At 41.2% G+C, this 26541-nt stretch overlaps 1 protein-coding gene across 4 annotated transcripts in view; it reads left to right on the top strand.

Annotated features, from left to right (window-relative positions):
- trappc9 (trafficking protein particle complex subunit 9) overlaps window positions 1–26541 on the top strand; it is a 167097-nt gene that overhangs the window by 7885 nt on the left and 132671 nt on the right. For all 4 annotated transcript variants that reach the window (XM_068576081.1, XM_068576080.1, XM_068576083.1 and 1 more), the window contains 6 exons: window positions 1458–1583; window positions 2631–2847; window positions 9819–9962; window positions 15830–15956; window positions 17918–18063; window positions 24861–24946. In XM_068576081.1, the coding sequence (XP_068432182.1) occupies window positions 1458–1583; window positions 2631–2847; window positions 9819–9962; window positions 15830–15956; window positions 17918–18063; window positions 24861–24946 (846 nt within the window). The remainder of the gene's footprint in view (window positions 1–1457; window positions 1584–2630; window positions 2848–9818; window positions 9963–15829; window positions 15957–17917; window positions 18064–24860; window positions 24947–26541) is intronic.

The raw sequence follows: 26541 nt of genomic DNA, 5'->3' as shown, positions 1-26541 counted from the left end.
TTAACAGATTGACGCTCATTCTGACGTCATTGTTCATCCTACATTATCAGCTCCCTGATTATTAGTTATTAAGTATGTCGTGCTGGGGATCTCTGGGGGGGAAAAAGGGTAAATAATAAGATATAAATGATTCGAGGCGTTTTTATCATCCCTTTTAGATTTTTTCCTATCGTGCTTTAACAGTTTGGCCAGAACAACTGTGAAACAAGTATTAAATAGCATTTATGTTGAATAAAATAAAAGGTCTAATATTGTATAGAGTTGGTTTATGACCGAATCTTCATTCTGAAACAAATGGGCCTTTTCTTACTGGAAAACAGAAACTTTTAAGCCATTTTCCTCTTGATTTTAGTCTAAATAAACACGTCGGAGCTTTAAAAAGTGATCACAACAACCTTGAATTGGATTTGATGACGAGGCAGTGAAAGAAAATCCAGATCAGTGTCACATGAGACCACGTGTCCCTCCGGCGTTAGATAGATGCTCACACTATCCGTGACGGTTGTTTATCTTCAGGTTTCTCTTTAAACAAAAGCTACACATGCGTTTCTGTGTCTGTGTGTGTGTAGTATTCATCCGTGTCACCAGGGGGCAGTGTTTGATTAGGTTCAGTGGCGTGTGAGTGCAGGAGCAGCATCAGACCACGCGGCTGTTTGCTTCCCAACGCATCACCAGGACTCACCAACAGGCTTGTGTAATCACAGGAAATAATTAAACCTCGCTAGTCAGTGAAAAGCTTTTATAAAAATCTGTATTTGACAGACAAACGCATATGAATAATGTATCAATGCGTGGTATGATATTATGTGTACTCTCCTTTTTGACTGTAAAGTCATAAAGAACGGTATTAAAGTATCGCTCATGCTCAGCGAAAGCTGAATAGGCTCATTATGCTCCCAAACTATTCTGAAGCAACCCTGTGTTTTATCTCCATTATTATAATTGCCTTTTCTTTTTTCTTTTCTTGTTTTGCACTGACCTCCCCTCAGACCGTTTACCTGTAACCAGCTCATTCAGAATTCAATTACATCTCAACACACAGCCATTCAGATATTAATTTAATTTCAATAAGGACACAATGGACAGAAGTTGAGGGACAGCGAGATAAAAAAAAAAAAAAATACTCCTACTTGCTCGCAGAGTGAAGCCTCGGCAAGCAGCAGCTCAGGTTTAAAAAAACAAACACATTTTTTTATGGAAGCACAAGCTGGAAATCCCTGAAAAAACATTCATCGCACTCGTCTGTCATCCCACATCGGCAGTGACGGATGAGGGTGCTCATATGTTAATGAAAACACATTCTCTCTGATTATGAGATGGGTTGCAGAAGTCAAGGCGACCCTCATCGACTGTTCGATTTTCATTAAGTTGTCTCCCCCCATCCCTCCTCCTCCTCCTCCTCCTCCTCCTCCTCCTCCTCCTCCTCCTCCTCCTCCTCTTCTTCTTATCTCCCGCAGTACAAGAACGCCGGCGTGATCGAGCTGGAGGCCTGTGTGAAAGCGGTCCGGGTGCTGGCCATCCAGAAGAGGGCGAGGGAGGCCTCCGAGTTCCTGCAGAACGCCGTTTACATCAACCTGGGACAGGTACGCTATCTGACCCTCCTCTCCTCCAACACGGGGGGGATTTAATATGAGCGCTTTGGTCTGCAGGTAAATCAGCGAGACTAAAACAAAAAAAGGAAAATAAAGCACAACTCTCCCAGCATCTTTGTTCAGGCATCTTTGTTCATGGACCGACTCCATTTAGTTTAGTTTTTTTCAGACTTTCCCGTCGAGCTCAGTGACGCAGCCTCTCAGTCTCATGCACCTGAAGTAACTATCATTTTATAATTAGGGCAGTAAGTCCTGATGCCAGTTTAAGTACCTATTTAGCTATAAGTGTAGAGCACTCTGGTGAAAGCGTTCGTTAAAGTCCTTCAAGCACTTTGCGAGATGTCGCAGCCCAATATTTATGTTTGGATGGTTAAAGATCGCCCCCAGAGATGTTTCAAGAGAAATAAAAAGACTCTGCTTCGAATAACAATTTGCGACTGATGTGTTTTTCCACAGAGAAAAAGTTAAAACAATTTAAAATTCAACTCCTTTTCCCTCAATCAGGAATCCAGAATCTATTGAAATGCACAAATTGTTGTTGAACAATATGTCGAGTTCAACTTCTATACACGAGTTAATAATATTGACACCAATTAACAACATAAATATACATTTATAATAATAGTAATATATTACTATATTTGTAATTCCTTATCCAATTTAATCTATAGGCCAACAGATGTCATATTTTAATTTAGATTTATTGCGTTTATGTACATTTGATTGGCGTATAAACACTTCTATGTCGCTATTGATACACAATGTACATTTACGTGCAGACTTTGGAAATGTATGTTGCATGTGTGCCTAATGTATGTGCTGAAAAGCGTCCAGATGCATTTTAAGATATGCATATCATTATATTCAAGTCACAAGAAGTGAGTTTGCGATTCTCCTGCTCAGACAAAAACCTGATTTCAAAATCACAAAAATGAAACAACAAAATTCTTTCTTTCTTCGGCCGGTGAATGTGAAGCTCAAATAATGAAAGTGAGGCGACTCACGTGTGGACTCTTAACGTTGTCTCCGCACCCGCAGCTATCGGAAGAGGAGAAGATCCAGCGCTACAGCATCCTCTCCGAGCTCTACGAGCTGATCGGCTTCCATCGCAAGTCTGCGTTCTTCAAGCGCGTGGCGGCCATGCAGTGCGTGGCTCCCACCATCCCGGAGCCCGGCTGGAGGGCGTGCTACAAGCTGCTGCTGGAGACGCTGCCCGGATACAGCCTGTCGCTGGACCCCAAGGACTTCAGCAAAGGTAAACGTGCACACGTAATGGTGGTGGATGGGGTTATTTTTGTCGTTTTTTTTTTTTAGTAGATGTGGAAATCTAGAGATAACTGCTTTTTTTTTTTTCCTCCAAACTTTTTCTCAGCAGACAGTTTGACATGTAAACATCTCAGGATACACACGCAGGTGTAATGAATAACATTAATTATGGCCTTGTTTCGGTCGGCCTTAGCTCTGGTGTTGTGCGTGCTGGCACACCAGAATGATTGTGACACACTAAACGCAACGGGACCATAATTATTTATCGGTCACACACGTGTTTCTCCTTCTATGACGTGTCAAAATGGCCGCTGTGAAAAGGGCCTTTTCATGTCACATGTCATAGTGTGTTAACAATTACTAATTTCATATATCATCTCTTTTTCTTTTTCGAGTAACTGAAACATCAGTAAAATGGTGAAAAACGGCCATCTTGATTTCCCAGTTTATGATTGAAGGTGATTGAATGGTGACGTGTTTCTGTTGCTGGTTTTAACCGACTGAGAGATGTGTCTGACAGTCTGAGAGATATCTGATGGACAACAAAACCATCCAATAGTTTGGGCTGCGTTGTGTTTTTAAGGAACAGCATTAAGCAGGTACATCATAAATACATTCAAAACCTGGGAAAGTTTCAACCTCATAAGATTAATGTATTAGACGAGAATGAGGAGAGGAGGCCGACGTGACCGTACAGTTACATTTCTGACTTCATTTGTGTTTATTTAGTTATTTTCTTCAAACATTATCACACATTTTTGCTTCAAAATTCACTCAACACACCTCAGTGTCTGTGATTTAAAGTAAAGACTTTAAAATGAGCAAAACCAACAACAAAGCATGTAGTTTTTGGTCCTGCAGGTCTGTGTTGGCCGTCTGTTTTCTGCTCGATGCTTCTGGGAAACGCCTCTAAAGCTCCGACAGAAAATAACAATAATGTATGACTCACTAGAAGTGCGTGGCGGTGTCTGTATCTGCGAGGAGAGACATGCCTTCTTGCCTTCCTGCCTGCATTTTCTCTTTTCCTATAATTGTTTTTAGTTTTTCCGTTCCTCATTGCGCTGTGTCGGCGTTTCCCTGTCCTCTCCAGCTGCGTCTCCTCAGCGTCGCGTCTCTCCAGGCTGATGCTGTAATCGGTGTCTCCGCCTGTTGGGTCACTTTGCTTGAAACAAGAGGTCACAAGAGGTCACAAGAGGTCACCAGAGGTTGTAAAGCCTCCTTGATTTCAAGGGGTTGAAAATATACAAAGTAAATTCTTTGAGACAACTAAATGTAATTGTTGTTTTGAAAGTTTGAGTGATTATTTAGGATATAAACTATTACAAAAAACTTGCACACATGAGCAATTTGGATGAATTGTGATCAGATTTTGTATCGTTTCCTGTTATTTTTTGGCACCGTTATTGACAATATCTGCATTCTGTTTTTATTTTACATTCATATGCACTTAACAGGCTTTTTACATATATAGTAAAAAGCCTGTTAAGTGCATTACGCGGCGCAAAATCTAATACAAATTAATCTGAATTGCTCAAAGTTCTTGCGTTCTTAATTGTGCAGCTCGTCAGTGGTGCTATGTTATTGTTATGCAATGAATCCCTGTTGTACTGGAAATGAAATATCTATATAGAGTCTGTCACTTGGTCAGATCGGGCTACACAAGGATAGAAGAGGAGTCCCTCGTGCTGCCTTTGAGAGCGTAGGAGAGCTCATTTACAATCATCTGAGCGTGAACATACAACATGAGTGTCACTCTCTCGCTCTATACACTATAATTGAGCAGATTTTTGTACCCGTGAAGCGGAGTAAATGTCACTGAATTCATCTTCTTCTTTTTTTGTTAACACTGATCCAGATTGTGTGAGTGGCAGCAGTGTAAAGACACATTTAATAGAATGGAAATGAGCCCTCCTCCAGTCCGACTCGCACGCCGCTGTCTTATTTTCAAGAGGGCTCTTCCGCCGTGTTCGGCTATCACGCCGCCACTCTTCTCAAGACGAGCCCCAGGTGTCCGTGCACTCTCAGGCGAGGTCCTCAGGATAAGCCTCTCGGTTCTACACACCATTGACCCTTACTCATTTGCGGAGCCTCTCGGCGGCGGCACAAAAGAACAGAAAAGCTCAGCGACGTCTTCTCTTCTGACCGTTGTTCAAGCCGTGCTGTCGGAGGGTTTTACCTCAGACGGGCTTTCAATGTCTGGCCTACTTTCCTTTGTGAACTGGGAATGAAAAAAGAAGCTCGTTTGAGGTTAAATGTTTGCACTTTGACTGTGAAAGCTTTGTTTTCTATGATAAGCAGGACACTTGACACCAATGGCACGCGGACCTTGACCAGGGTTCACTACAAAAAGCAAACTGCAATTTAATACAAAAGCTCATATCATCTCTCCGTCTATTTTATAATATTTTTTTTCTCAATTTCCCAAATGGCTGATGTATTTCTGTCTTGTCATCTTTGCACAGTTGCGTTACTCTGAATGATGAGGCAACTTAACACGGGCAATTTAATGTCCAGGAAATGCCTTCCATTGGTGACTTGAATTTCTCAGTTTTTCTAATATGGCAGAACTAAATAGATTTTCAGTTGGCTAGATTTTGGTTCAGTAAAACGACATCGAATGAACAGAATCATGTATTTCTCTTGCACATTGTGCGTGTGTCATCTTTCAATACAAATGTATCTTTACTACACTTACAAACATCTGCACACTTGCATTGAAATATATATATATATATATATATATATATATATATATATATATATATATATATATATATATATATATATATATATATATATATATATATATATATATAGTTACCACAATTAAATGATTTCTTATGATCTAAACGGAAGAAAAGCAGAAAGAGCAGCGTTCTTGTTTTGTTGATTTTAATGTGTGTCCTGCTACTAGAAGGCGAACAGAATAACTTCAGCATTGTGAGACTTTACATCAGACCAATAGATGTCACGCAGTCTTTTATTCCTATTGAATTTTGTCTCAAACCTCACAGTACAAAACATAGTTGCCTGCAGACTACTTCATGGAAAGTAAACACCCAGACGGACAATAAACAAACAAACAAACAAACTGAAAGTCACCCCCAACACACATAAGCCGACATACATAAAAACCTTTTCATTTACACATTGCAATCTAATAATCCCCTGCATGAATAACTGAGAGTAACCTCACATTTCAGTGAATTTTGACTCTTTGAGTCTTGCCGTCATGACCTCGTATGAGGCTGTAACCGCCATGCTTTGGATCCAGTCCTTTATGACAAGCCGGGATTGTCTTTTTCCAGTCTAATCCTGACTGAATTTGAGAAAGCCGACCGTGGAAACTGTGCCTTTTGTGGGTCCAGCTGGTACAACAGAGTTGTCTCCAAGAAGACACGACTCCCTAATTGCCCCCAGCGCTCGGACAGAGCTCTAAATCGAGGACATCCCGTCGTACCGGCGGGGTCAATAAACAAAATGGCACCTGAGACACAGAGATGCAGTGTCTGGGACGGCAGAGAAACTATCATTACTATGTTATTAAGTTGTCAGTCGGTACCAACTTGTTTGACCCTCTTGCTCGTATATTTGCTGCAAAGGATTGTGGGTCAGAAGAGGCGCGCGGGAGAAGTTTGCCTTGAGGGCTTTCTGCCAGAGAGTTTATTTGAACCCAAACTTCTCCCGTGAGGCTCAGAATGGCCAGAAAAGCACGCAGCAAAAGCTCGACCAGACGCATGTCGGACCTCCTGGTATTTTTATAGTAAATATTAATTGCGTTTTTTGTATACAGCTGAAACAAACTCATTATATGCATTAGATGTAGAGGAGCTTTTGGTTTATAGTTTGTAATACAACTAAAACAACAACTTTTGTTTCATATGTTTTTTTAAAAGAAGACTTCTGGACAGTTACAAAACACTGAGGGGGTAAAAAAGTACGTTTTGAGCCCCGTACCCGGATCCAAGACCTGCAGCCGGCCCCTCATGAGGGGAGAACGTGACCCTGGAGAGATGGACATTTCCAGCACACTGCTTTTTAACTAGACCAAGCTTTTGAAGTCTGACTGGAGTCCAATAATAGCCTTGAATTATTTTCATCATGTACACCTTTGCTTATACAATCCCTTACTGGATAATAATGTTTCAGACAATATTCTCCCTGAACTTTTGTTCCCAGGGAGATATTACTAAGTATTAAGTATTTAATTCATCCATGGATACACTCTATTATATGTCCATATACAGCACTATCATATGTCCATATTCAGTAAATCAATGCCCTAAAAGAGTACGTCCTTGCTCCTACAGGTACAGGTAATGTCTTTGGCAGTTGGCAGACCTAAAAGGATACAGTAAGGCTAATTAATTAATTCCTCGAACTTAATTCAATTCCTCGCAAATTAATTCCTCGAACAACGTCACTGCTTTAAAAGTTTGAGATGGAGCAGAGTTATTTTTCCTCGACTCTTTTGCAAATTGTTACATTTGTTGCCAGTTCTTTAAGTTGATTTTTCTTTGTCCAGGCCTTGGACTCTTCTTGAGACACCCGTATAGATGAAAGGGGAGCTTGTGAGCTCGATTCAGACACTGAAACATAAGGGATCCATACTGATTCTGGCTCCATCCTCTCATAAGTCCTCACAGATCGGAGAGCAAATGGAAGTTTACCAATAAGCCGAAGAGGCAAGTTCATGTGAGAAAGAAAACGGGCATCAATGGTGCTCTCCAATAAGGATGCTGCTCTTTGATGTACAGTGGAGCAAATGGCTTTTTAAGTGGCTCACCGGCCCTTTTTTTTTTCTTCTTCTTCTTTCTTCCCCTCCACTGTTATCCTGCTGCCATAGAAATGTCGGTAGTTTCGCTTTCCTGTACTAATTTACATGTTTATTATCGAGGAGGAGAATAATAGTGGAGTCTGTGGCCTCTCATCACCCTGCACACACTCATCAGAGGCGGCGCAGATGCACGGCGCCTTTTTTTTCCCCGAGCCGGGCTTCTTTTGCATGACAGTGCGACTTGCTCGGCCGCGGCTACCGCGCTCATTATCTCGGCGCTGTGGTAAATGGATTGCCAGCCACCTCGAGTTCAGGTCTGAAAAATACCACAAATGAAGTCATTTATTTTTTTATTTTTTAGAGAGAGAGAGAGAGAGACGTTCTCAGAAAATCCAAAGTGCCCTTTTGTATTACTGTTTTCCAGATATGCGCTGGTTTTGGCAGACAGGTGGAAGTCAGCTATTTTCAGACCTCTTAGTGGGTGCAGTTTCACGACAGGGGAAGAAAAAAAATCAAACTTATGGAAGATATGCATCTCCAGTGTGTTCAGACGGCACGAAGAAGTCAGGATGAACAACGACCGTGGGAGAAAAGACGCTGATAACTCCAAAAGCAATGTTGACGTGATTGGAAGTGGTACTTAAGCTGAGGAAACATCGGAGCGTTTACCAAATATCCTCCCCTTTCTTCCCCCTGGCCCCCGCGGCCTTCCTCGGCACATCTTTCCTCCAGTTTTTCTTAAACCACTTAGTGAGTCAACAGTCGACAGCTGGGAGTGGAGCAGAGGATCTCGTAGGGAAGCGCGGGTCTTATGTAAGAGTCGGTGTCACGCTAGAGCGCTATTAAGATGTCTCGTGGAGCTCCGCAGCGCAAATAAAAAAAGAAGAGAGAACTGTGTGTAAATTAGCAGCAGGCCGGAGCACATGTGACAGGCAATTTTTGCGAGATGGCTGCAATGAAAAGACTTGAACTAAAGATCTTAATTATGTGCGGCCTGTTGTGCGTGAAGCGTGCCGAATTCAGACTTATGAAGGTTTGTCGCGCACTTGTTGCTGCTGCTCAAGTGTTCACTGTCACCGAATACAGCCGAGAGACATCAGGAGTCATGGTGGAGGTGTGCTGAAATGAGGGCATCGACATAAAATAATTATCACTAAATTATGTATGTATGTATGTATGTATTGTTTTCATGTATGTATGTATGTATTGTTTTCATGTATGTATGTATGTATGTATGTATGTATGTATGTATGTATTGTTTTCATGTATGTATGTATTGTTTTCATGTATGTATGTATTGTTTTCATGTATGTATTGTTTTCATGTATGTATTGAATTACAATGTTCAAATTTAGTCTACTTTATGTGAAGTGGATTGATCTGTGTCCCTTTCATCATTCACATCAGATACAGTATTAAACCATAACTTTGTTTTTTTATTACAACCTACTTATAATTTATTGTAACGGGCGTGAAACAAAGCGAAAGGATCTTGTCGCTATAATATGATTTCGCTAAAAGTTCTGTTGAAGTTTGATTGGATTAAAAAGTGAACCAAAGCTGCTTTTGAGACTGTTGATGACAGAAACCTCTGAAAAAAAACAGTTTGTTGTGTCAACAACCAACACATGTTTTGTTTACTTTTATACGACACAAAGAAAAGCAGCAAAGCCTCCCAGTTAAGCATCAAAATTGATCTTGAAGTTAACTTTACTGAATTAAAAAAAAGATTGAAACGATCGCAGTAAGAAACTATCAAAATAGTTGATTGTCTGATGAATTAATTATTTAATTGACTCACCATTTCAGCTTTAATATGTATTAACGGTACCATGACTTTCACATCATTAAATGCAACCAATGGTCAACTCATACAACTTGTTTTAAAGTGTCCACCAAAGCTTTTCCAGACAACGTTTACAGATAGAAACACACAGTCTATTAGGATATGTAATGTTGTGTTGTACAATACATTGTGTTGGCTGCTTGTTCACCATCATCATAAAACAATGTGCACGTGTATCACACGTGTGGAATATTCTCCTACAGATGGTCTCGCTGCATCGCTACTCATCTGATGTGTATTATTAAATGTCAGCAATGGTCCTTGTCAGCTCAATATGATCCTGTCTACCTCCTTCTCTCTCCCTCCCTCTCTCTCCCTCCCTCCCTCTCTCTCTCAGGTACCCACCGAGGCTGGGCTGCTGTTCAGATGCGCCTCCTGCACGAGCTGGTCTACGCCTCCCGTCGCATGGGCAACCCCGGCCTGTCTGTGCGCCACCTGTCCTTCCTGCTGCAGACCATGCTGGACTTCCTGTCCGATCAAGGTTGGGCTCAATATAGGCGTTAAAAAGAGGAAGCAACATTACACTTCGTTGTCTCATTGTTCAACCGTGTGAAACGCTTCCAGCTTCATGCCCGGCCTTCAAACACAAATATATTTTTAATCTAGAAACGGCCACCTTGTCCTTTTGGTGGTTGCGACATTACACCTTGTGCTTAATAGCACTGTGATGCACAACAAAGCCAGCTTTCTCTTGGCAGCAGTGCAACATTGTGCTCTGACCAGAAATCCTGTGCAGCCAGGAGATAGTGTTTCTACTGGAGCCAGACGGTCCACTGGCCGCACAATAGAGGCCAGCGTAATCCTTGGCTACGACGCATTAGAAGGGGGAGGAGGGAGGAGAGAAGAACAAGATGAAGCAAGCTTTCCATTTTAAATATTAACATCAGCAAAGAGTCTCCTGCAGCTGTGTCGGGTGCTGCTTATACCAGCGTTCTTAGAAACTGGATATTTTCCTCTCTTCGTCCTTCCTTACATCAAGGGAGAGAAAAACGCTACCAAACGCTGTAATTACCACGGCGGCTGCTGAGCGTTTCCTCACTGTTGAAACTGACCCTGTAATTTCAGTTCTTTGGCTATTTATTTTTCTGTTGTGATTTCATTGATAAAAAAAAGAATAAATAGCATTTCATATTTACTCAGTGTAACTGTTGGGGCTCGGCGCTGGTGTTTTGTTGGCCTTTACTCCCGTCTGCAGTGCACGGTTACATCTGTCAGCAGGGTTGTTGCAGGTTGCTCAAGTGGATTAGTTCCCTTTTGATGTGTCTTGGGGTTTATGTCCGTAAATGTCAAGCGCAGAATAGAGTTGGGCGGGTAAAGGACCTTCACGGCTCTGCGAGAAAAGTCTTACAGATATTGTGGAAAAGAAATAGAAAACTTTTAGACATTTGTATAGTTTTAAAGGTTGGATGTTTACCATCAGGCGGCACATAAAACAGATTAAACGGCTAAATAATTTGATGTTCAAAGGAACATTTTACCCACGAAACGACGACTTGTCGATCAGTTACTCACACCGTGTTTGATTTCTTGAAGAAATGAAATTTAAGCAACACAAAGGGAAGTAAAATGTTATTCCCTTAAAGAAATAGATCGTTACAATAAACTCAATCAATGGCGCATACGTTTCGGCCAATGTGGTATTTATACTTTTTGTAATATTAAGCGGTGAAGATTAAAACAAAAGCTTTTAAAATGTATTGGAGCTTGTATAAAATCAAAAGCGTGTAATTGAAAGGAAACTAAAAATAGAACGATGAACAGCTCGAGCCACGTCTTTGATAACATCACGTTAGTTTTATCATTTGTATAGTCTATTGTGAAACTTTTGCCTCGAGGCAAAGTGTTTACAGTAATGTTTTAAAATATTTTTTTTATCTTTTTCATCATGAAAATAGCTTCCTAATGTTGACAATACAAATGCTACTTCAGTTCCCAGCACCACTGGCGTTTTATCTTTGTCACCTCGTTCATCCCTGCTGAGTTTGCCTCACTTTTAGTAGATTTGTAACGATTATTCTGCTGTTTCAGGAATACTTTCATCTGATTGGATTCGTTCACATGCTTAGCTCCCGCCCATCTGGCCAACGTTGTAACTGGAAGTCATTGAATGATTGCAAACACTTTCAAATAACAATCCAGTTTACACAACTCTCCTTCCAGTTTCATGAAAATACATTCTCCCACAACAAATAACTTACTTTTTCTCTTTTCGCTCACCACTGCCAGATTTAACCAAAACAACTCCTGTTGTGGTTCTTCTGCTGTTCATTGCAGCCTGAGATTCGTCTCTGCAGCAATTTTCAAAATGCGTTAAGGACTTTCAGCTCTGATTTACTGTAAGATGAGTTGAACACTGAGCTTTTTGTTTGTGTGGATATGTGAAGTGAGGCGGACGATCAGAAACGTCCACTTGATACGCTTGTAAGGATTTCTTTCTCTTGAAGGGAACGTCTCCATGTAGCCGGGAAGCAGACGTAGATGAGGAGATACTGAGATGATGTTCAAGTGGCACTACAATGGTCTTAACCAGCCGGATACCACTCATGAGGAGGGCCACCTGGCCTGTGAAAACGGTTGTTTAATGTCTCGCCGAGAAGCTTCGCGAAGTCTGAGTAAATAACCCCGGTGATGTCATTGTGGGTTTTCTCTGCGGGGTTTGGAGACGACACATTGGCAATAATTAAAAACTTCACAGAGTTTGAATTACGTAGGCATTTATTTACCAGGCAACCAAAAATATGATGTATAATTATACTTTTAGTTATATATTCACACCTTTTTACAAACAAGGTTCACAAAGTCCTCTACAGAGAAGCAAAGCATAGTGATACATAACTTAAGTACTAGTAAACAAAAAGAGCAGATTGATCAGATAAACAAACAAAACATGGAAAGAAAATAACTGCATGAAAGAATGACATGTATGCATGTATGTATATACACATCCATACACACATACACACACACGCACGCTCACGCACAAGAAAAACGTCACACATATTTAAAAGAATGACACTTTACAAGGCTCGTTGACTTTGGATGTGCACTTTCACAACAATGGTGACGACTTAATCAGAACCATTGATTTGGTATAAATAAAATAAAGTGCACATACAAACGGATAACAGTACTATGAACAAGTGTACTGTACGTGTATGTTAAAGTTGAGGTCTCCTGTATGTATATAATATATCATAAAACACTTGACTTTGCAATACCTCCTTTGTGTTTATGCACGAGTCATGCTGTTGGGCCATGACAAATTCCCCTCATGTCACCGCAGTGAAACAACTTTTTAAACTCCCCAAACTAGCGATGGATACGATTGCTCACTTTTTTCTACCAGAATGGTTATTGCCACTCAGCTTCTACTCTACAAGGAGTACTATTGTTATTATTGTGTTGTTTTTTTATGCTGCTGGCGTTTTCCTTAAAACAAGCCAGACAAATCTAAATTATTCATAAAAGAATTGAAATGTTTTGTTGTTTTCATTTCCCAACATAACATGATAAATCTCCCCTTTGATGTGAAATGTTCCCGTCGTCTGCTCCGTCATTAAATATACTTCAAGCTGGAGACTCGCCTCTTCCCAGTCGTGTTTATAAAATACTGTCTAGGAATGATAAGTCTCCAAACACAGCAAATATATAAATCTCAGGGTCGGAGGACCTCAACTGTAGTTTCTTTCTTTACATATCGTCACATTGTGAGACGATTCAGGAGAGTGATAGCCGAGTCCCTTCACGACCCGCTCGTAACACTTCAGTGATTAATGCCTGATTTTCCATTTGGTTACGGCGCCATTATTCAGTCTGCCATCCGCTTCCTGTTTCCTGTTTTCCACCAAACTTCAAATGGCTCATTATTATGCCTGATTTAGTTTGCCCGCTTTCGTTGCCTGACTTATTTTCCTGCACGTTATCGTTCTATTTTTGTCTGCAGTGGCTGTTTGCATAAAAACACGAGAAAAAGTTAAGTTAAAGAAGTTGAACAGATCATAAATTCCTCTCTCATGTCTTTTTTTTAAATTGATGTGAAAGCATCCTTCTTGTTTCATACCAAAAACAATATAACGTTTGAACTCATTCATGATGGCGTTGCAGTTGGTCCAGAGCTCGTAGTAGAGCTTGAACGCATCGTAATGCAAGTCAATGCGACCTCTGCTAACATTAGCCGTGTCGCTTCGTTCTGTTGGCAGACGAGTCGATGGGAATGCATCACAACATCATAAGCAGTTGTCCTTAAGGTTGTTTCCTCTGATCCACAACACGAAGCCTCTTCACGGACGTCTTGCATGCAATGTCATCTTCTCCTTTCAATCACCTGTTGTACTTGAAACATTTACGTCCCATCATCTGTCGGATTTGTTTTTGTTGCAAAAGACCATAATGCTGTTTTTATTTTCAATTTTTTTCCCATTACATTAAGAGTCAACTCATTCAGCTGGAACCCTTTTTAAATTTCATTTCATGCAGCTTAAGCTTGCAAAATAGCTTCCAGAAAAACAACAACAACCCCTCAATTGACACCTGCTGCTTTTCCATTTATGTTCCATCTCGCCAAATTTGGCGACATTAGTATGGCGAAAGTAAAAAAAAAAGAAAGATGTCTGCCAGAACACCCTCCTATTTAATGTTGCGGTGATTTCCATGGCATGAGCCTTCTACTTCTTGAGAAGTGAATATTGAACACGTCAAGCTGTTAACGGCTCATGAAGAGAGGCTGGTTTTACAGGTTTAAATCTCCCCGAAGGTCTCGCTCCCACCCTTCTATCGTTCAAAAAGGTGACGTAAGCTCAGTTTTCAGAGAAGCCATGCCGCCTTTCATCTCGCCTTCAATTGGTATTCTTCCCGCTTGACGGTTGACACTTTGTGGAGAGTTCCTTTCGTTTCGGGCAGCCGTGAGAACTGTTCAGAGCTGCACCCTTTTTCTCCCCTCTTTTCGTCAAGTGAAGAACAAAAAAAATGTTTCTTTCCTTATCTTGAGACTATGTTCCAGCTGTCAGCCTAATAATCTGCTTCGTTGTGTCTGTCTGGCCAAAGATCTCGGGGAAAATAGTTCTCCTCTCGTGGGTTTTATCATCTAAGAGCCCCTGACTTATTCTAGACAAAGAACAACTAAAGAAATGTTTTGCTTCTGGTTAAAACATCACCACAAACACTGAAGCCAATACCCCAGGTGATGTGATACATCAGCTGTGTAGGAGGAAATAACCAGTCAGTAGTTCCTAAAAGCATTGCTAAAAGACAAACTAAACCTTTTTTTGGTGTGTCTATACCGCTGTGAATCTATTTCACCGGTGCTGTGGTTTCATCGGCCCCTGAAGATGTCGAGGTCAGATATAAAAAGGAGATCGCGCTCTGCGGGCGGCCGAGCAGTCTGTCGGATAGCGTGCTCCGTCACGGTCTGCCGCCGCTCCGACGCGCCGAGCGGCCTTAAACCCCAAGAGAGACTAACGCGGGGTCATCATCGTGTTTTAGTCTCCGCGAAGAAAAAACACTCTGACGCGGCAAACAAGAAAGAAACGGACAAATATGCCGTCAATCACGGAAGCTTTGAGCTATCGCACGTTAATCTCTGGCGGGGTTTATCACTTCTTCTTCCTTCACTCTCACCACACTGCTTGATCTCCTGGTGGTGGGCTCTCCGGCTCCCAGTCTGTATTAACAAGGTTGTGATGGCACACGCACATATTTCACGTCGACACTTTTCGCCGAAGGATTTTTTTTTACTGTTGCTAAGAGACATGAACACCGTGGACTCCAACTTTTTGCCTGTTTAATATAAGCGTCTCCTCTCTTATTGATGTAATCTATATGTTTTGGATTTGGACTACGCAATAAGGGCGTAATCTCTATCCCTGTAATCAGTTTGATGCACAGTAAATTCACATAAATATACGAAAGTCTTGCACTCGATAGGCTTCATCATGTTTCTCCCGTGCAGGTTCATACTGCTGTACGCCGTCTTCCCCAATGTCCTTCTCCGCTTGAGCAACTCTCTTTGAAACTTGCAGAGCCGAAGCAAATTCTCCGGCTGGGTGAGCAGTAATAACCTCAAAAGGTATTGATGGTACAATAAAACTTTCAATTTCACTTGAAGGGCTCGGACTGTTATTGCAGAGACACCGACAGAGACGCCTCGCAGGTCATTAATGTCCGTAAATTACATCACAGATGAACTCTCTGCACTGGAGACGGGCCTCGGCTTATTTAACTGCGGGGGAACTTCAAAGGGAATCGTGTTATGTCGTAACCTGTTTCTGCCTGGTGTTTGGGATAATTGTGGATTTACTTATTTTGCCACATGCTCATTGTCTGCTCTGTCCTGCACTCGTACGTTTCTAGAGAAGAAAGAGGTGACCCAGAGTCTGGAGAACTACACGTCCAAGTGTCCGGGGGGAATGGAGGTCATCACGCTTCCTGACGGCCTGAAGCTCCCTCCGGTGCCCTTCACCAAGCTCCCCATCGTCCGGTGAGACGAGTTGGCTCTTTTGTTTAAATGATTTACACATACAAAGTTTGTCATTACTTTAAATGATTGAATGGGGAAAAAACTAAATGCTGAACGTATATAATTGGTGCTTCTTATTTAGGCTTTTCCACCAAAGTCTGTAGTAAATCTGTATTTGGTCTCTTTTAAAGGGGTTTGAAAAACATGCAATTGTTTCAATTAATTAGATATTGTTAACAAATGTCATGAACAAAACAAACAGTGTTGGTCTCGCAATACTTTATTCAGAGTCTCTAGTATGAGGTGTTTGTACGCTAGAGCTTAGAAAATGGGTCATAACAATGTACTTTTCTTTTTTTGCTTCCTTTCTTTCTTTCTTTCTTTCAGTCATTTTATTCAATGCATTTCACACAAATCACACGCTACCTCAAACGAGACAACAAAAAACTAAATAAATAAAAAAATACATAACGGCATAACAACCAACTAGAAAACACGAACATCAATCAAAGATAGATTATCATTCTCCTTATTGAACCTACTACAACGATCTTACATGAATGAATGTTGTGCACGTTGGCCCTCTGGCTTTATTTCTAGAAACACTTCATTTCCTACAAAAGCTGGTCACAGTCGGTTCTGGAGAACTTAATTAAAACTTTTGGAGAACTTTAAATACAACGGGACTAAATACTATGTTGGTTGGGACTTTATTTTGCTGTAGATGTTTAGCTTTTTATTGAGTTTTTACATCAGCAGGATGGTGCATGTTGTATTGACTCAACATGTCACCACTCGGCCTTATTTATGTATTTAAAAAAAACAAAAAACGTTGTTCTGATTAAGTTTTTCTGGCCCCCAATGCTGCTCCTTTGATATTGGGTGCAGTATTTCCTGAATCCAAATCCAATTGAACACTTATATTTACCTAAATGTTGCCTGGATATGTATCTGACGCATTGAAATAACTACAGTTTAAAATGTAGTTACCGCCTTACCTTGCCGTGAGGCCGCCCTTCTTAAAGGGGAACTGAACTCAAAGTGAATTTTATAAACGCTTCCTCTGGAGCCTCGAAGGCCTTTTGACAAAAACTGTATTGATACAGCAGTGATTTATTTAGGATCCTTTCTTTTAAGCAGCTAAAATACATTTTGCCGCTGCAGTAAACTCTTTCAACCCCACTACTAAACACCTTATCTACCCCGAAAAGAAACCTGTGTTGTCTGCATACAACAGAATATGAAAAAGTAAATATTTATAAATATAAACACAATGTCTGTGAATGAAACATGAGGATGCTTGTTTCGTGCTTTCACACTTAAAGAACTTATCTAACAGCAAAGTCCACCTCGCAGCGAGATGAAGGGACCCCAGAGACGACGGCTTTGGAACAGTTTTCGCGGTTTAAACTTCTGAATAAAATAACTTGGGCAGAAGGTTTCTCCCACCAGAGTTTTTTTTTTAGACCGCTCAGAGCTTTCTGAGTGTGAACATAACTTGGTAAATATCTTTTATTGCACATGCTGCAGTCGGTCCGCTCCTTGTAGATTCAGATGTGCTGGTGAGCTGAAAACAGACGCGAGAAACCAGAAACTTCCAAAAAAAGATTTTAATCTCTCAAATTCTCATATAGCCATCAAACCTGTGATCGTAGAAGTCCTTGTTGCCTTATCATAAAGACTTTGTTGTATTAATAAATACTGAAATTGAGGAACACTCCCTTTCTCCTGCCGTCCATTTATCTGCTTCTATTGTTTTTTTTTGCTGTGATATTCATCACAAGCACATGCAGTATCCTGCATGAGCACATCGTAACGCCAGAGATGCACCGACTGCCTTGCTCTGCATGTTAAACAACAGAAAGACACCAGTCTTTTTGTCTCAGCATGAGAGCGAGATGATGAAATGCTTCTTTTAATCTGTGCGGGAGATGAGACTCACTCATAATATTGTTGTGCTTTTTTTTTCTTCTTTTCACCAGATCAGTGAAGCTCCTCAATCTGCCCGTCAGTCTGCGTCCTCACAAGGTGAAAGGCCTGCTGGGACAGAATATGTCCACCGCCAGCCCTTTCATCTACTCGCCAATCATCATGCACAACAGAGGAGAGGAGCGCTGTAAGAAGATCGGTAAGCCCATCGGCACCCCGGCCCGCCGGTACCTTCTCACACGCGTACAGCGCCGACGCTTTGGGTTTGTTGATTTTAAAGGAATATCCTGACAGCCGCACGCCCGTGTAATTCATTATGAACATGTTTTTAATGCTTTATAATCCGCTCGTAGCACCGTATGAGTATAGTTAGAAGCACTCATCGTCTTCATATTGCTTTACAACAATCATAACACATTATTAAGCATCATATCATGACTTGGATTAGATTTTCCTTTTATTAGTCTCTCAGTGGGGAAATTTGCCGGATTACAGCAGCAAACGGGTAAAGTGCACACGAGACATAGTAAAATAAAAGTGATATAAATAAACAGTAAATAATGCACGATAACAATATTATAGATACAGACAGAATACATGTATTTATATTGCACAGTTAAGTTCATTTAAATGACTTATAAGGTCAAGTATCATTATACCTCATAATTGCTTACTGACATTTTGTTGTTGTTGTTGTGAGGATCATAGTGTATTATAATTCCCGTAGTTGTAATGCACTTTAATACTGCATTATGACTTAAATATTATTGGTCGCTGTTCGCTTTGAGTAAAGTCAAAAATAATTTTACAACGTTCTTGCATAGATTCATTGCTGTTCATTTAACTTTACTTCAAGCAAACAATGACCAGTTATAGTTCCTTACAATCACATTATAATGCATTATTACAGCGTTAATTTGCATTATATACAGATTATACAACAAATTGATCCTTACAAAAAAAGTCCGGGAATGACTAGCAATTATTAAGATTTATGATACTTGACAGTAAATATTAAACTCTTTATAATGCGTTTTCATTGTTATAAAGCATTATGGATTCTTATGAGTGCTTCTAATAGTAATTATACAGTTTTATAAGCAGCCTTTCACGCATTATAAGTGTATATAATCCATCATAAACGTAGGCTTCATATGAGGTGATACCCTGACTTTAAACATCTAGTAGTAATTACACTACGCTGGGAATCTGCATTAAAAGCCTGAATATCTGTCTGTTGTGTTTAACTGCCTTACAATGACTCAAAATATCCAAACATAACCGGCTAACGCATCCGTGCCCTCGAGCCTTGGTATTTTCTCGAGTGCGGGATGGTGTTGTGAGGCTTTTGGAGATTAACTCAAACACGCCTTCCCCTCCTTGTCTGTCTGCCTCTGGAGAGCTAGCGGCAAGTTAATGAAGTCGAGATTGTCATTTAACTCTTGCGAGGTACCTCCCAGCACGCAGGAACTGGAGAAAGAAAAGTGTTTGAGCGGTGAATTAACTGTGACTATGTACAGCGCGGCCACAGGTAGCCATGTGCGCTCATGCAGAACTCAGTGCAGTAATATTTCTGCCCTTTGTTATGTCCTCACACAGCGCGGGATTTCCAACCTGAACAAGACATTTATTCTCCCCGAGTGTAGTGTCTACTGTGATCAATGAAATGCTCACTATCGGGGTCCTCGAGGACTTTGTTATGCTCCGATGTTTAAACTTTTACAGCTCCACGGCCACTTCCCACTCGTTCATTTTACTGACGATCAAACTAAGTTTTGCATTCTTTGCAATGCCGATGTGTGGACACTGAGTCTGTGTGTATACTATAAATCACTCGCTGTGAGTCCGGTGGATGTTCATCTATAAAAGAGGGGAGATTGTTTTCCGTGTAATTGCTCTGAGACGCGTTTTAAGAACTGTGCGGTCCGCAGCTATCCGTTCACGTAGCTGCGGGACATTTATGACCGTGGCTTACGAGCACAGAGGGAGGTGAACGTCACTTCATCTCGTCCTCGAAAGAGGTTCAGGGGACACAGTGCGGTCAGTAAGTGTTTGGACGGTGACACATCTTCTTTTGTGTCACATTGGATTTGAAATAAAGGCGATGTGTTGCCGTCTTCCAGCGTTAGAAGGTGCTGACCAGGCTTTTGGTCAATTGAACCATCGTGATCAACGTAAAGCGGTTACAGTGTCGACGGGACGTTAAAGCCGGCTTTTCAAGTTAAAGTATAGGGTTGGTGTGTTTTTGTTTATTTGATGAAAGTGGCAAAAGGAGGAGAAACAACTGGTAGTACTTCACTTAAAGGACCAGCAGCGTCTCTGGGTGATGGCGTTCATGCGTCTATACTCTGTAGAGGGTGCAACAGAAAGTTTGCTAATCTCTGCTAAACAAACTATCGAAACGTACACAACTTGCACCGACTTGGAGGCAGAGTTGATGCATTTTAGGCGGGTCGTCCTTTCAACACATGGTCGGCGGTTCAATCCCAGGCCCCTACCGTCTGCATAACAAAGTGTCCTTGAGCGAGACATTGCTCTTCGGGCGCTTCATAGCAGCCCACTGCTCCTAAATTGCTAACTATGGGTTAAATGCAGAGACAAAATTTAATGTATGTATGTAAAAATATGTAAAATGGCAAAGTTTGAAAGTTTTTTTTCAGAGCCTAAAAGTTTTAGGGTGGGCGAAGCGAAACTGAGCTGGCAGGAAACGACTAATGGTCAAAAAAAAACAGAGTGATAACAACTTTTTGGGTTTCGTTGCTCAAATAAATGTCCGCCCTCTTGGAGTCCAGATCGTGGTGTCCAGCTCTTGCAGTGCATTCATTGTCGGGAAAAAACATATCTGCCTATTTTAGGTTGCTGCCTTCCTGCCCAGAATCATGGCAGGTCGTTAACTTGTCCATTGGTTTTGTGTTCAGGTACATGAGTTCTCCATTTATTTATTTTTGGAGTTGCCCCGCACAAAAAAAGGTGACAATTGGAAGTCTATTAGGATCCTTTTTCGTGGTGGACACACACATGATATGCACGAGTGTTGCTGTGAGGAGACGCCTTCGTGTAACTTTCCCCTCAAACTAACTTTGTGTTTTTCTGGCCTCAAGCCTTTTTGTTTTGCAGCTTAACATCGTCCCGAGGAAAAAAAAAGTTTTGCTGAGCGACCCAAAAGAAACGGACAATTTGTGTCGCTCAGCACGAGACCAATGGATTGCATTTTGTGACTATTTCAGGAACGACTGTGAGACTGTACACAACACAGCCACACACAATTATCATCATTAACGTCATTATTTTTGTCTAATTAGAAATGCCAGAAAGCTGCCAAGTCAAACTCCATCCATGGGAATTGTGACTCCACAGGCAGCATCTTAAACCTACAGGCCACTGGTTCATAGACTACTGGTACATAGACCACTGGTACGTAGACCACTGGTACGTAGACTACCGGTACATAGACCACTGGTACATAGACCACTGGTACGTAGACCACTGGTACATAGACCACTGGTACATAGACTACTGGTACATAGACCACTGGTACGTAGACCACTGGTACATAGACCACTGGTTCATAGACTACTGGTACATAGACCACTGGTACGTAGACCACTGGTACGTAGACCACTGGTACGTAGACTACTGGTACGTAGACCACTGGTACGTAGACTACTGGTACGTAGACCACTGGTACGTAGACCACTGGTACGTAGACTACTGGTTCATAGACCACTGGTTCATAGACCACTGGTTCATAGACCACTGGTTCGTAGACCACTGGTTCGTAGACCACTGGTTCATAGACCACTGGTACGTAGACCACTGGTACGTAGACCACTGTTACATAGACCACTGGTACATAGACCACTGGTACGTAGACCACTGGTACGTAGACTACTGGTACGTAGACTACTGGTACGTAGACTACTGGTACATAGACCACTGGTACATAGACCACTGGTACATAGACCACTGGTACATAGACCACTGGTACATAGACCACCGGTACATAGACTACTGGTACGTAGACCACTGGTACGTAGACTACTGGTACGTAGACCACTGGTATTTTAGACAAAATAATCTTGACTCGAGTGGGATTTTTTTTTTTTTTTTTTTTTTGCATAAACTATTTCAATTCTATTTACAGTATGAACTGTTATAAAAATGTTCCCCATGTCTCAGTCTGAGGTGCTAATTATTCCTAATTTTAAAACAAGCTTGGAATAATTCCCTCCCGCTTCAGGTTCGCTTCATTTGACTTTTGCGGCAATACCCAGCCGTAGTTGTGTATGTATTATTCAGTATGAAGGATTGAGCGGTAACACAAGTACCCATCTTCAGTTCTCTATCTCTGGTTAATAAAAGATTATTTCAGGGCACATGAGAGACGGTTTGATGAAATTATTTCTCCTCTGAAGGTATAATGTGTGTTTTTGACACACTGCCTCAACGCACTGGTTAGACCAGAACTATGGTCCTCAAACTTTTTCTGTCACGCCTCACTTAGGAAGAAGCAAAGTGTTCAGGCCCCACCACCCCGACAACATGGAACAAAATGGTCCAAGTTTTTGAGACTCGTTTTAATTAATAGAGTAAAGAAAATTGAAATTGCTCCACCTGACAAAAAATAACATGTGCAATCACTTTGTTTAAACAATGCAAATAAAGTTATATATGTTAAAAAAATAACTCGCATATGGCAAAAAAAAGATCACCAAGGAAGCCGGTTGGGTCCCTGTTTTCTCCCCATGGTTTCATGTTGAAGTGTCCTTGAGCAAGGCACTGAAGCCCCAGAGCTTCACAGCAGCACAAAACTCCTTCATTACTAAGGATGGTGACATGCAGAGAATAATTCCCCCACTGTGGGATTAAGATTTTTTTTAAGAATCTGCATCTCCCCCCGCGCCCACCTGTAATACCTTCGCGCCCGACTAGAGGGTCGCGCCCCACAGTTTGAGAACCACTGGACTAGAACTACAGGCTGTAGTAGTAGTAGTAGTAGTAGTAGTAGTAGAGGTGAAATGCTGGCTATCAGTTGGCAGCATGTATTCAAATCGTACACCTTGCACCTTTTTTATTACATTTTTTTTAAAGAACTAAACAAAGGCGGCGTTTACTCAACCATGCAGTCATGCATTGGCTCAAAACATTCATTATTGCCCCGTTCGATGAAGTTTGAAAACTGAAGCCTTTTGGAGATCTCTGCAGAATCTTAATGGCCACTTGAGGAGTTAAGACTGAGGCAAGACGCATAAGATAGCAGCAATCCACTGTGTTTCTGTTTCCCGAGGTGTATTTCACACTTAATTGGCTGACTATGAGAGCATGCCTGTGAGCCAGACCTGAGGTTGTAAAGGGGGGGTTTGCAGACATTCATATCATATATATCTTTCTTTTTGACTGACTTAATTTCACAAGGTGCATTGAGTGTGCCCTCCAGAAATATCTCCTCCTCCCTGGGTCGAGGTGGGATTTTCTGGCCCTCTTTTGCAAGTCTATATACAACAATGGACTCTCCAATTGAACCATAGTATACGTTGCGGCTTAAAATGGAGACGGTATAGATGGCTACAGTGGGACTGAACATGGATACTGCAGTCAAGCCTATAATCTTTTAAGTAAGACGTTGCTTTTTCTAAAATCAAAGATTTTCCTCAATCGTCGTTTTGCACCTTTTTACAATCTGCTTGAATACAGCACCCATAATGCAACGCAAACCTACCTGTTGCAGTTCACATTCTCCGGATATCATTTAATGAGGTCCGTCAATATTTTTGACCTCATTATCCCTTCTGTTGGCTCATCACAACAACAACTTTGTGAATGTCATTCTCTGAAATATCAAAGACCCATTGAAAGTGTCCTGTCACTCAATCATATTGTTAATATATTCACAGCATATACACTTGTTGGCCCAAAGTATGTGTACATCAGTACATTAGACCCATATGTGATGACTGAATTAATATAATATTAGCGTGCTGCTATAAAATAAAGAAATGATTGATGTAATAACTGTGGTGTAGCATCACAAACTGTACAGTCCGTACAAAAGTGTTGCTTCTGTGTGAAGTTGTGTGCCAGACTCTCTCTTGGCAGCGCGCGGCGACTTCCTGGAGTCTCAGCTGGTGGTCGGACAGCGACGACAGGAAGTTACTGCTCTCGGCCAAGAAATAGTCTGATATAGAACGATGGCGTCGGGATTATGACGCTGACCATGAACCGCAAGTCACAGATTTAAATCTATCAAATGCCCTAAAAATAACTTTTCTTTTTTCTTCTTCACCGACTTAAACAAAGGAGATAAAACCTGTTATAAGTTTCCACTTGTAGGCTCTTTACCCCGTTTCCAGTCTTTAGAGTTTCCAGTTGGACATTAAGGGAATACGACATTTGGGAAATACGCTTAATTGCTAAAAAAAACAAACAACACTGCTGTTATGTCTTATGTCTGTATGCTAATTTTGAAGCTCGGGTCAGCAGGTTATTAGCGTAGTTTTGCACGTACAGTAAGTAACCTGTAAAATTATAAATTGTTTTACATTTCAGTTTGCACATGATGAAACAAAAAAAAGATATAACCGCAGTCAAATTTTGCGGTATTAACGGACCGATTTAAAAAAATAAATAGAAAAGGTTTTTTTAAACTTAAAACAGCGCTAGGTGAGCTGCTCTCCTCTGTTTCCAGTCTTTATGCTAAGCTAACTAGCAGCTGGCTGTAGTTAACAATACATATGAGAAGTGTAACTTGATGAGCATTCACTGATTATTCAGTTTTGGTTAATTATTATTTAATCAGGATATTTATTTATTATATATTATGTTTATTTTGATATATTTAAAAATAAGAATGACATCACCTATGACTGACTGTTTCAGTTTGATCTGTATTAGCAATGCCGCCTCGTGCTGTATTTTCCTCAGCTGATGAACTACGAGTAGGTTTTGTACCACAGACGTCTTAATTTAATGAAGTCATGTCTCTTCTTCTTTTACCAGAGTTCCAGTGGGTCCAAGGAGACGTGTGTGAAGTGCAGCTCATGGTCTACAACCCCATGCCTTACGAACTTCGTGTGGAGAACATGGTCAGTGAAACGTATCACACCGAAACTTAAAATATGCTTCAACGACTCTCTTTTAAAAGAGAATTTCAATATTTGATGAATCTGAATTTGTTAAAACGGGAGATTGCTGACCTTGCAGTAATGATACAAAACAGTCTCCCTGCACACACCTTTGGTATTGCAACAAGGGAAGTTACAATGCTTTGTGGTCATCGTGGATTGCAGAATCAAGGTCCCTTAAACCTTCAGGGACTGCGGTATTTTTCTCGATCTTACATCATTTCTTAAATTCACCTTTTTAAAGGCCCTTGCAGATCAGATACGTACCATAATTTACATTAAAGAAAGCAGAACAATCTCAGCTCTTTTGACAGTTTAATACCGTGATGATTGTACAAGATGGTGAGAACGATCTCTTCGAGCTCCAGACGATAAGAAAACATCAGTAGGGAGACGCTTGCCCCCTGTAGTGCGATTGCTTTCATGGTTTCACACACCATCCTGCCAGACAGCTTCTGCATTGAGGTGAGCTTGAGGCCACTCGCTCTCCTTTTTTGTGTGCAAAATAAAGTTTAAAAAGAGCCATCGGACAGTTCGATTTAATTGTAATGTTTAAAAGCTGCTCGTTAAATTCACTCTTTGTGATCAGAACGTTGCCTTCAACCGTGCAGACATACCCTCCTAGACTCAGACCATCCATTTCTAATTTATCTGTCGCTCCTTTTTCCCGCTCCTTTTCAAACACGCACCAGTTGAGTCACTTCAACAAGTTCAAAGCGCAAAAGATTAAAAGTAAATCTCTGTGATTCCTGCTCACCGGTGCTGCGTCTGTCTGTGAATGCAGTGATGCGGGACTTCGTTGAAAAATGCAAAGCAATCACCAGGCTCACTCAAAAGGCCAGAGGCAAGAGGCCTCCTTTCAGACGGCATGCGCCTCAGGACCTCGCGCTGTGCACTGCCTGTCAAAAGGCTTGTTGCCGTTCAATTATTCTGAAAGTCGAGAACAAATTTTCTGTGGAGGTTTTTTGTGTGAACGGAGGCGGTGGCCTCTTAATTGTGGCGGCTGTCTCCGTGCTGACGATAAACTGACTCGGACAGGTCTTGCTTGTGGATTTTGCCGCTTCGGCATTGTCGCATAGCGGCGCGTCGCCGCTGCAGACCCGGTGAATGCAGGTGACCTGCGGTCTGGAACATCTGGAACGTGTTTGAGCTGGAGGAAGAAACACCGAGCGATTGTCTCTGCGCATTTGTTTATGCTAATTAGCTTTTTCAGCCCTTCAAATATACAGTACTTGGCCTTTTAGAATGTAAAATATTGAGACTTACAAAAAGCAGGGTTCAAATACGGTGAACTCTGGGTAAAATATTGACATTTTTGGTGCAGTGTTTATTTTGTTGTATGATGCATATTTTCTTTCTGTATAATTAGGTTCCTTAAGTAGAGAATCAGCTTATAGTAAAGCACTCGTCAGTGTGTGTGTGTGTGTGTATTTATTTCATGCATACCAATTTTCATTCACGTAGGTGCATACGTTCAGTACCCTCTCACCCCCCTCTCTCTTCTGAACGCTTGCAATGTAAATGTTTTAAAGAGCTTGTTTCCATGGCCTCCATCC

This window comes from Clinocottus analis, unplaced genomic scaffold, assembly GCF_023055335.1.
Source record: "Clinocottus analis isolate CAN_PGR_092001 unplaced genomic scaffold, fCliAna1.0.p SCAF_14, whole genome shotgun sequence".
NCBI classification, from domain to species: domain Eukaryota; kingdom Metazoa; phylum Chordata; class Actinopteri; order Perciformes; family Cottidae; genus Clinocottus; species Clinocottus analis.
This window is presented reverse-complemented; position numbering and strand designations above follow the sequence as displayed.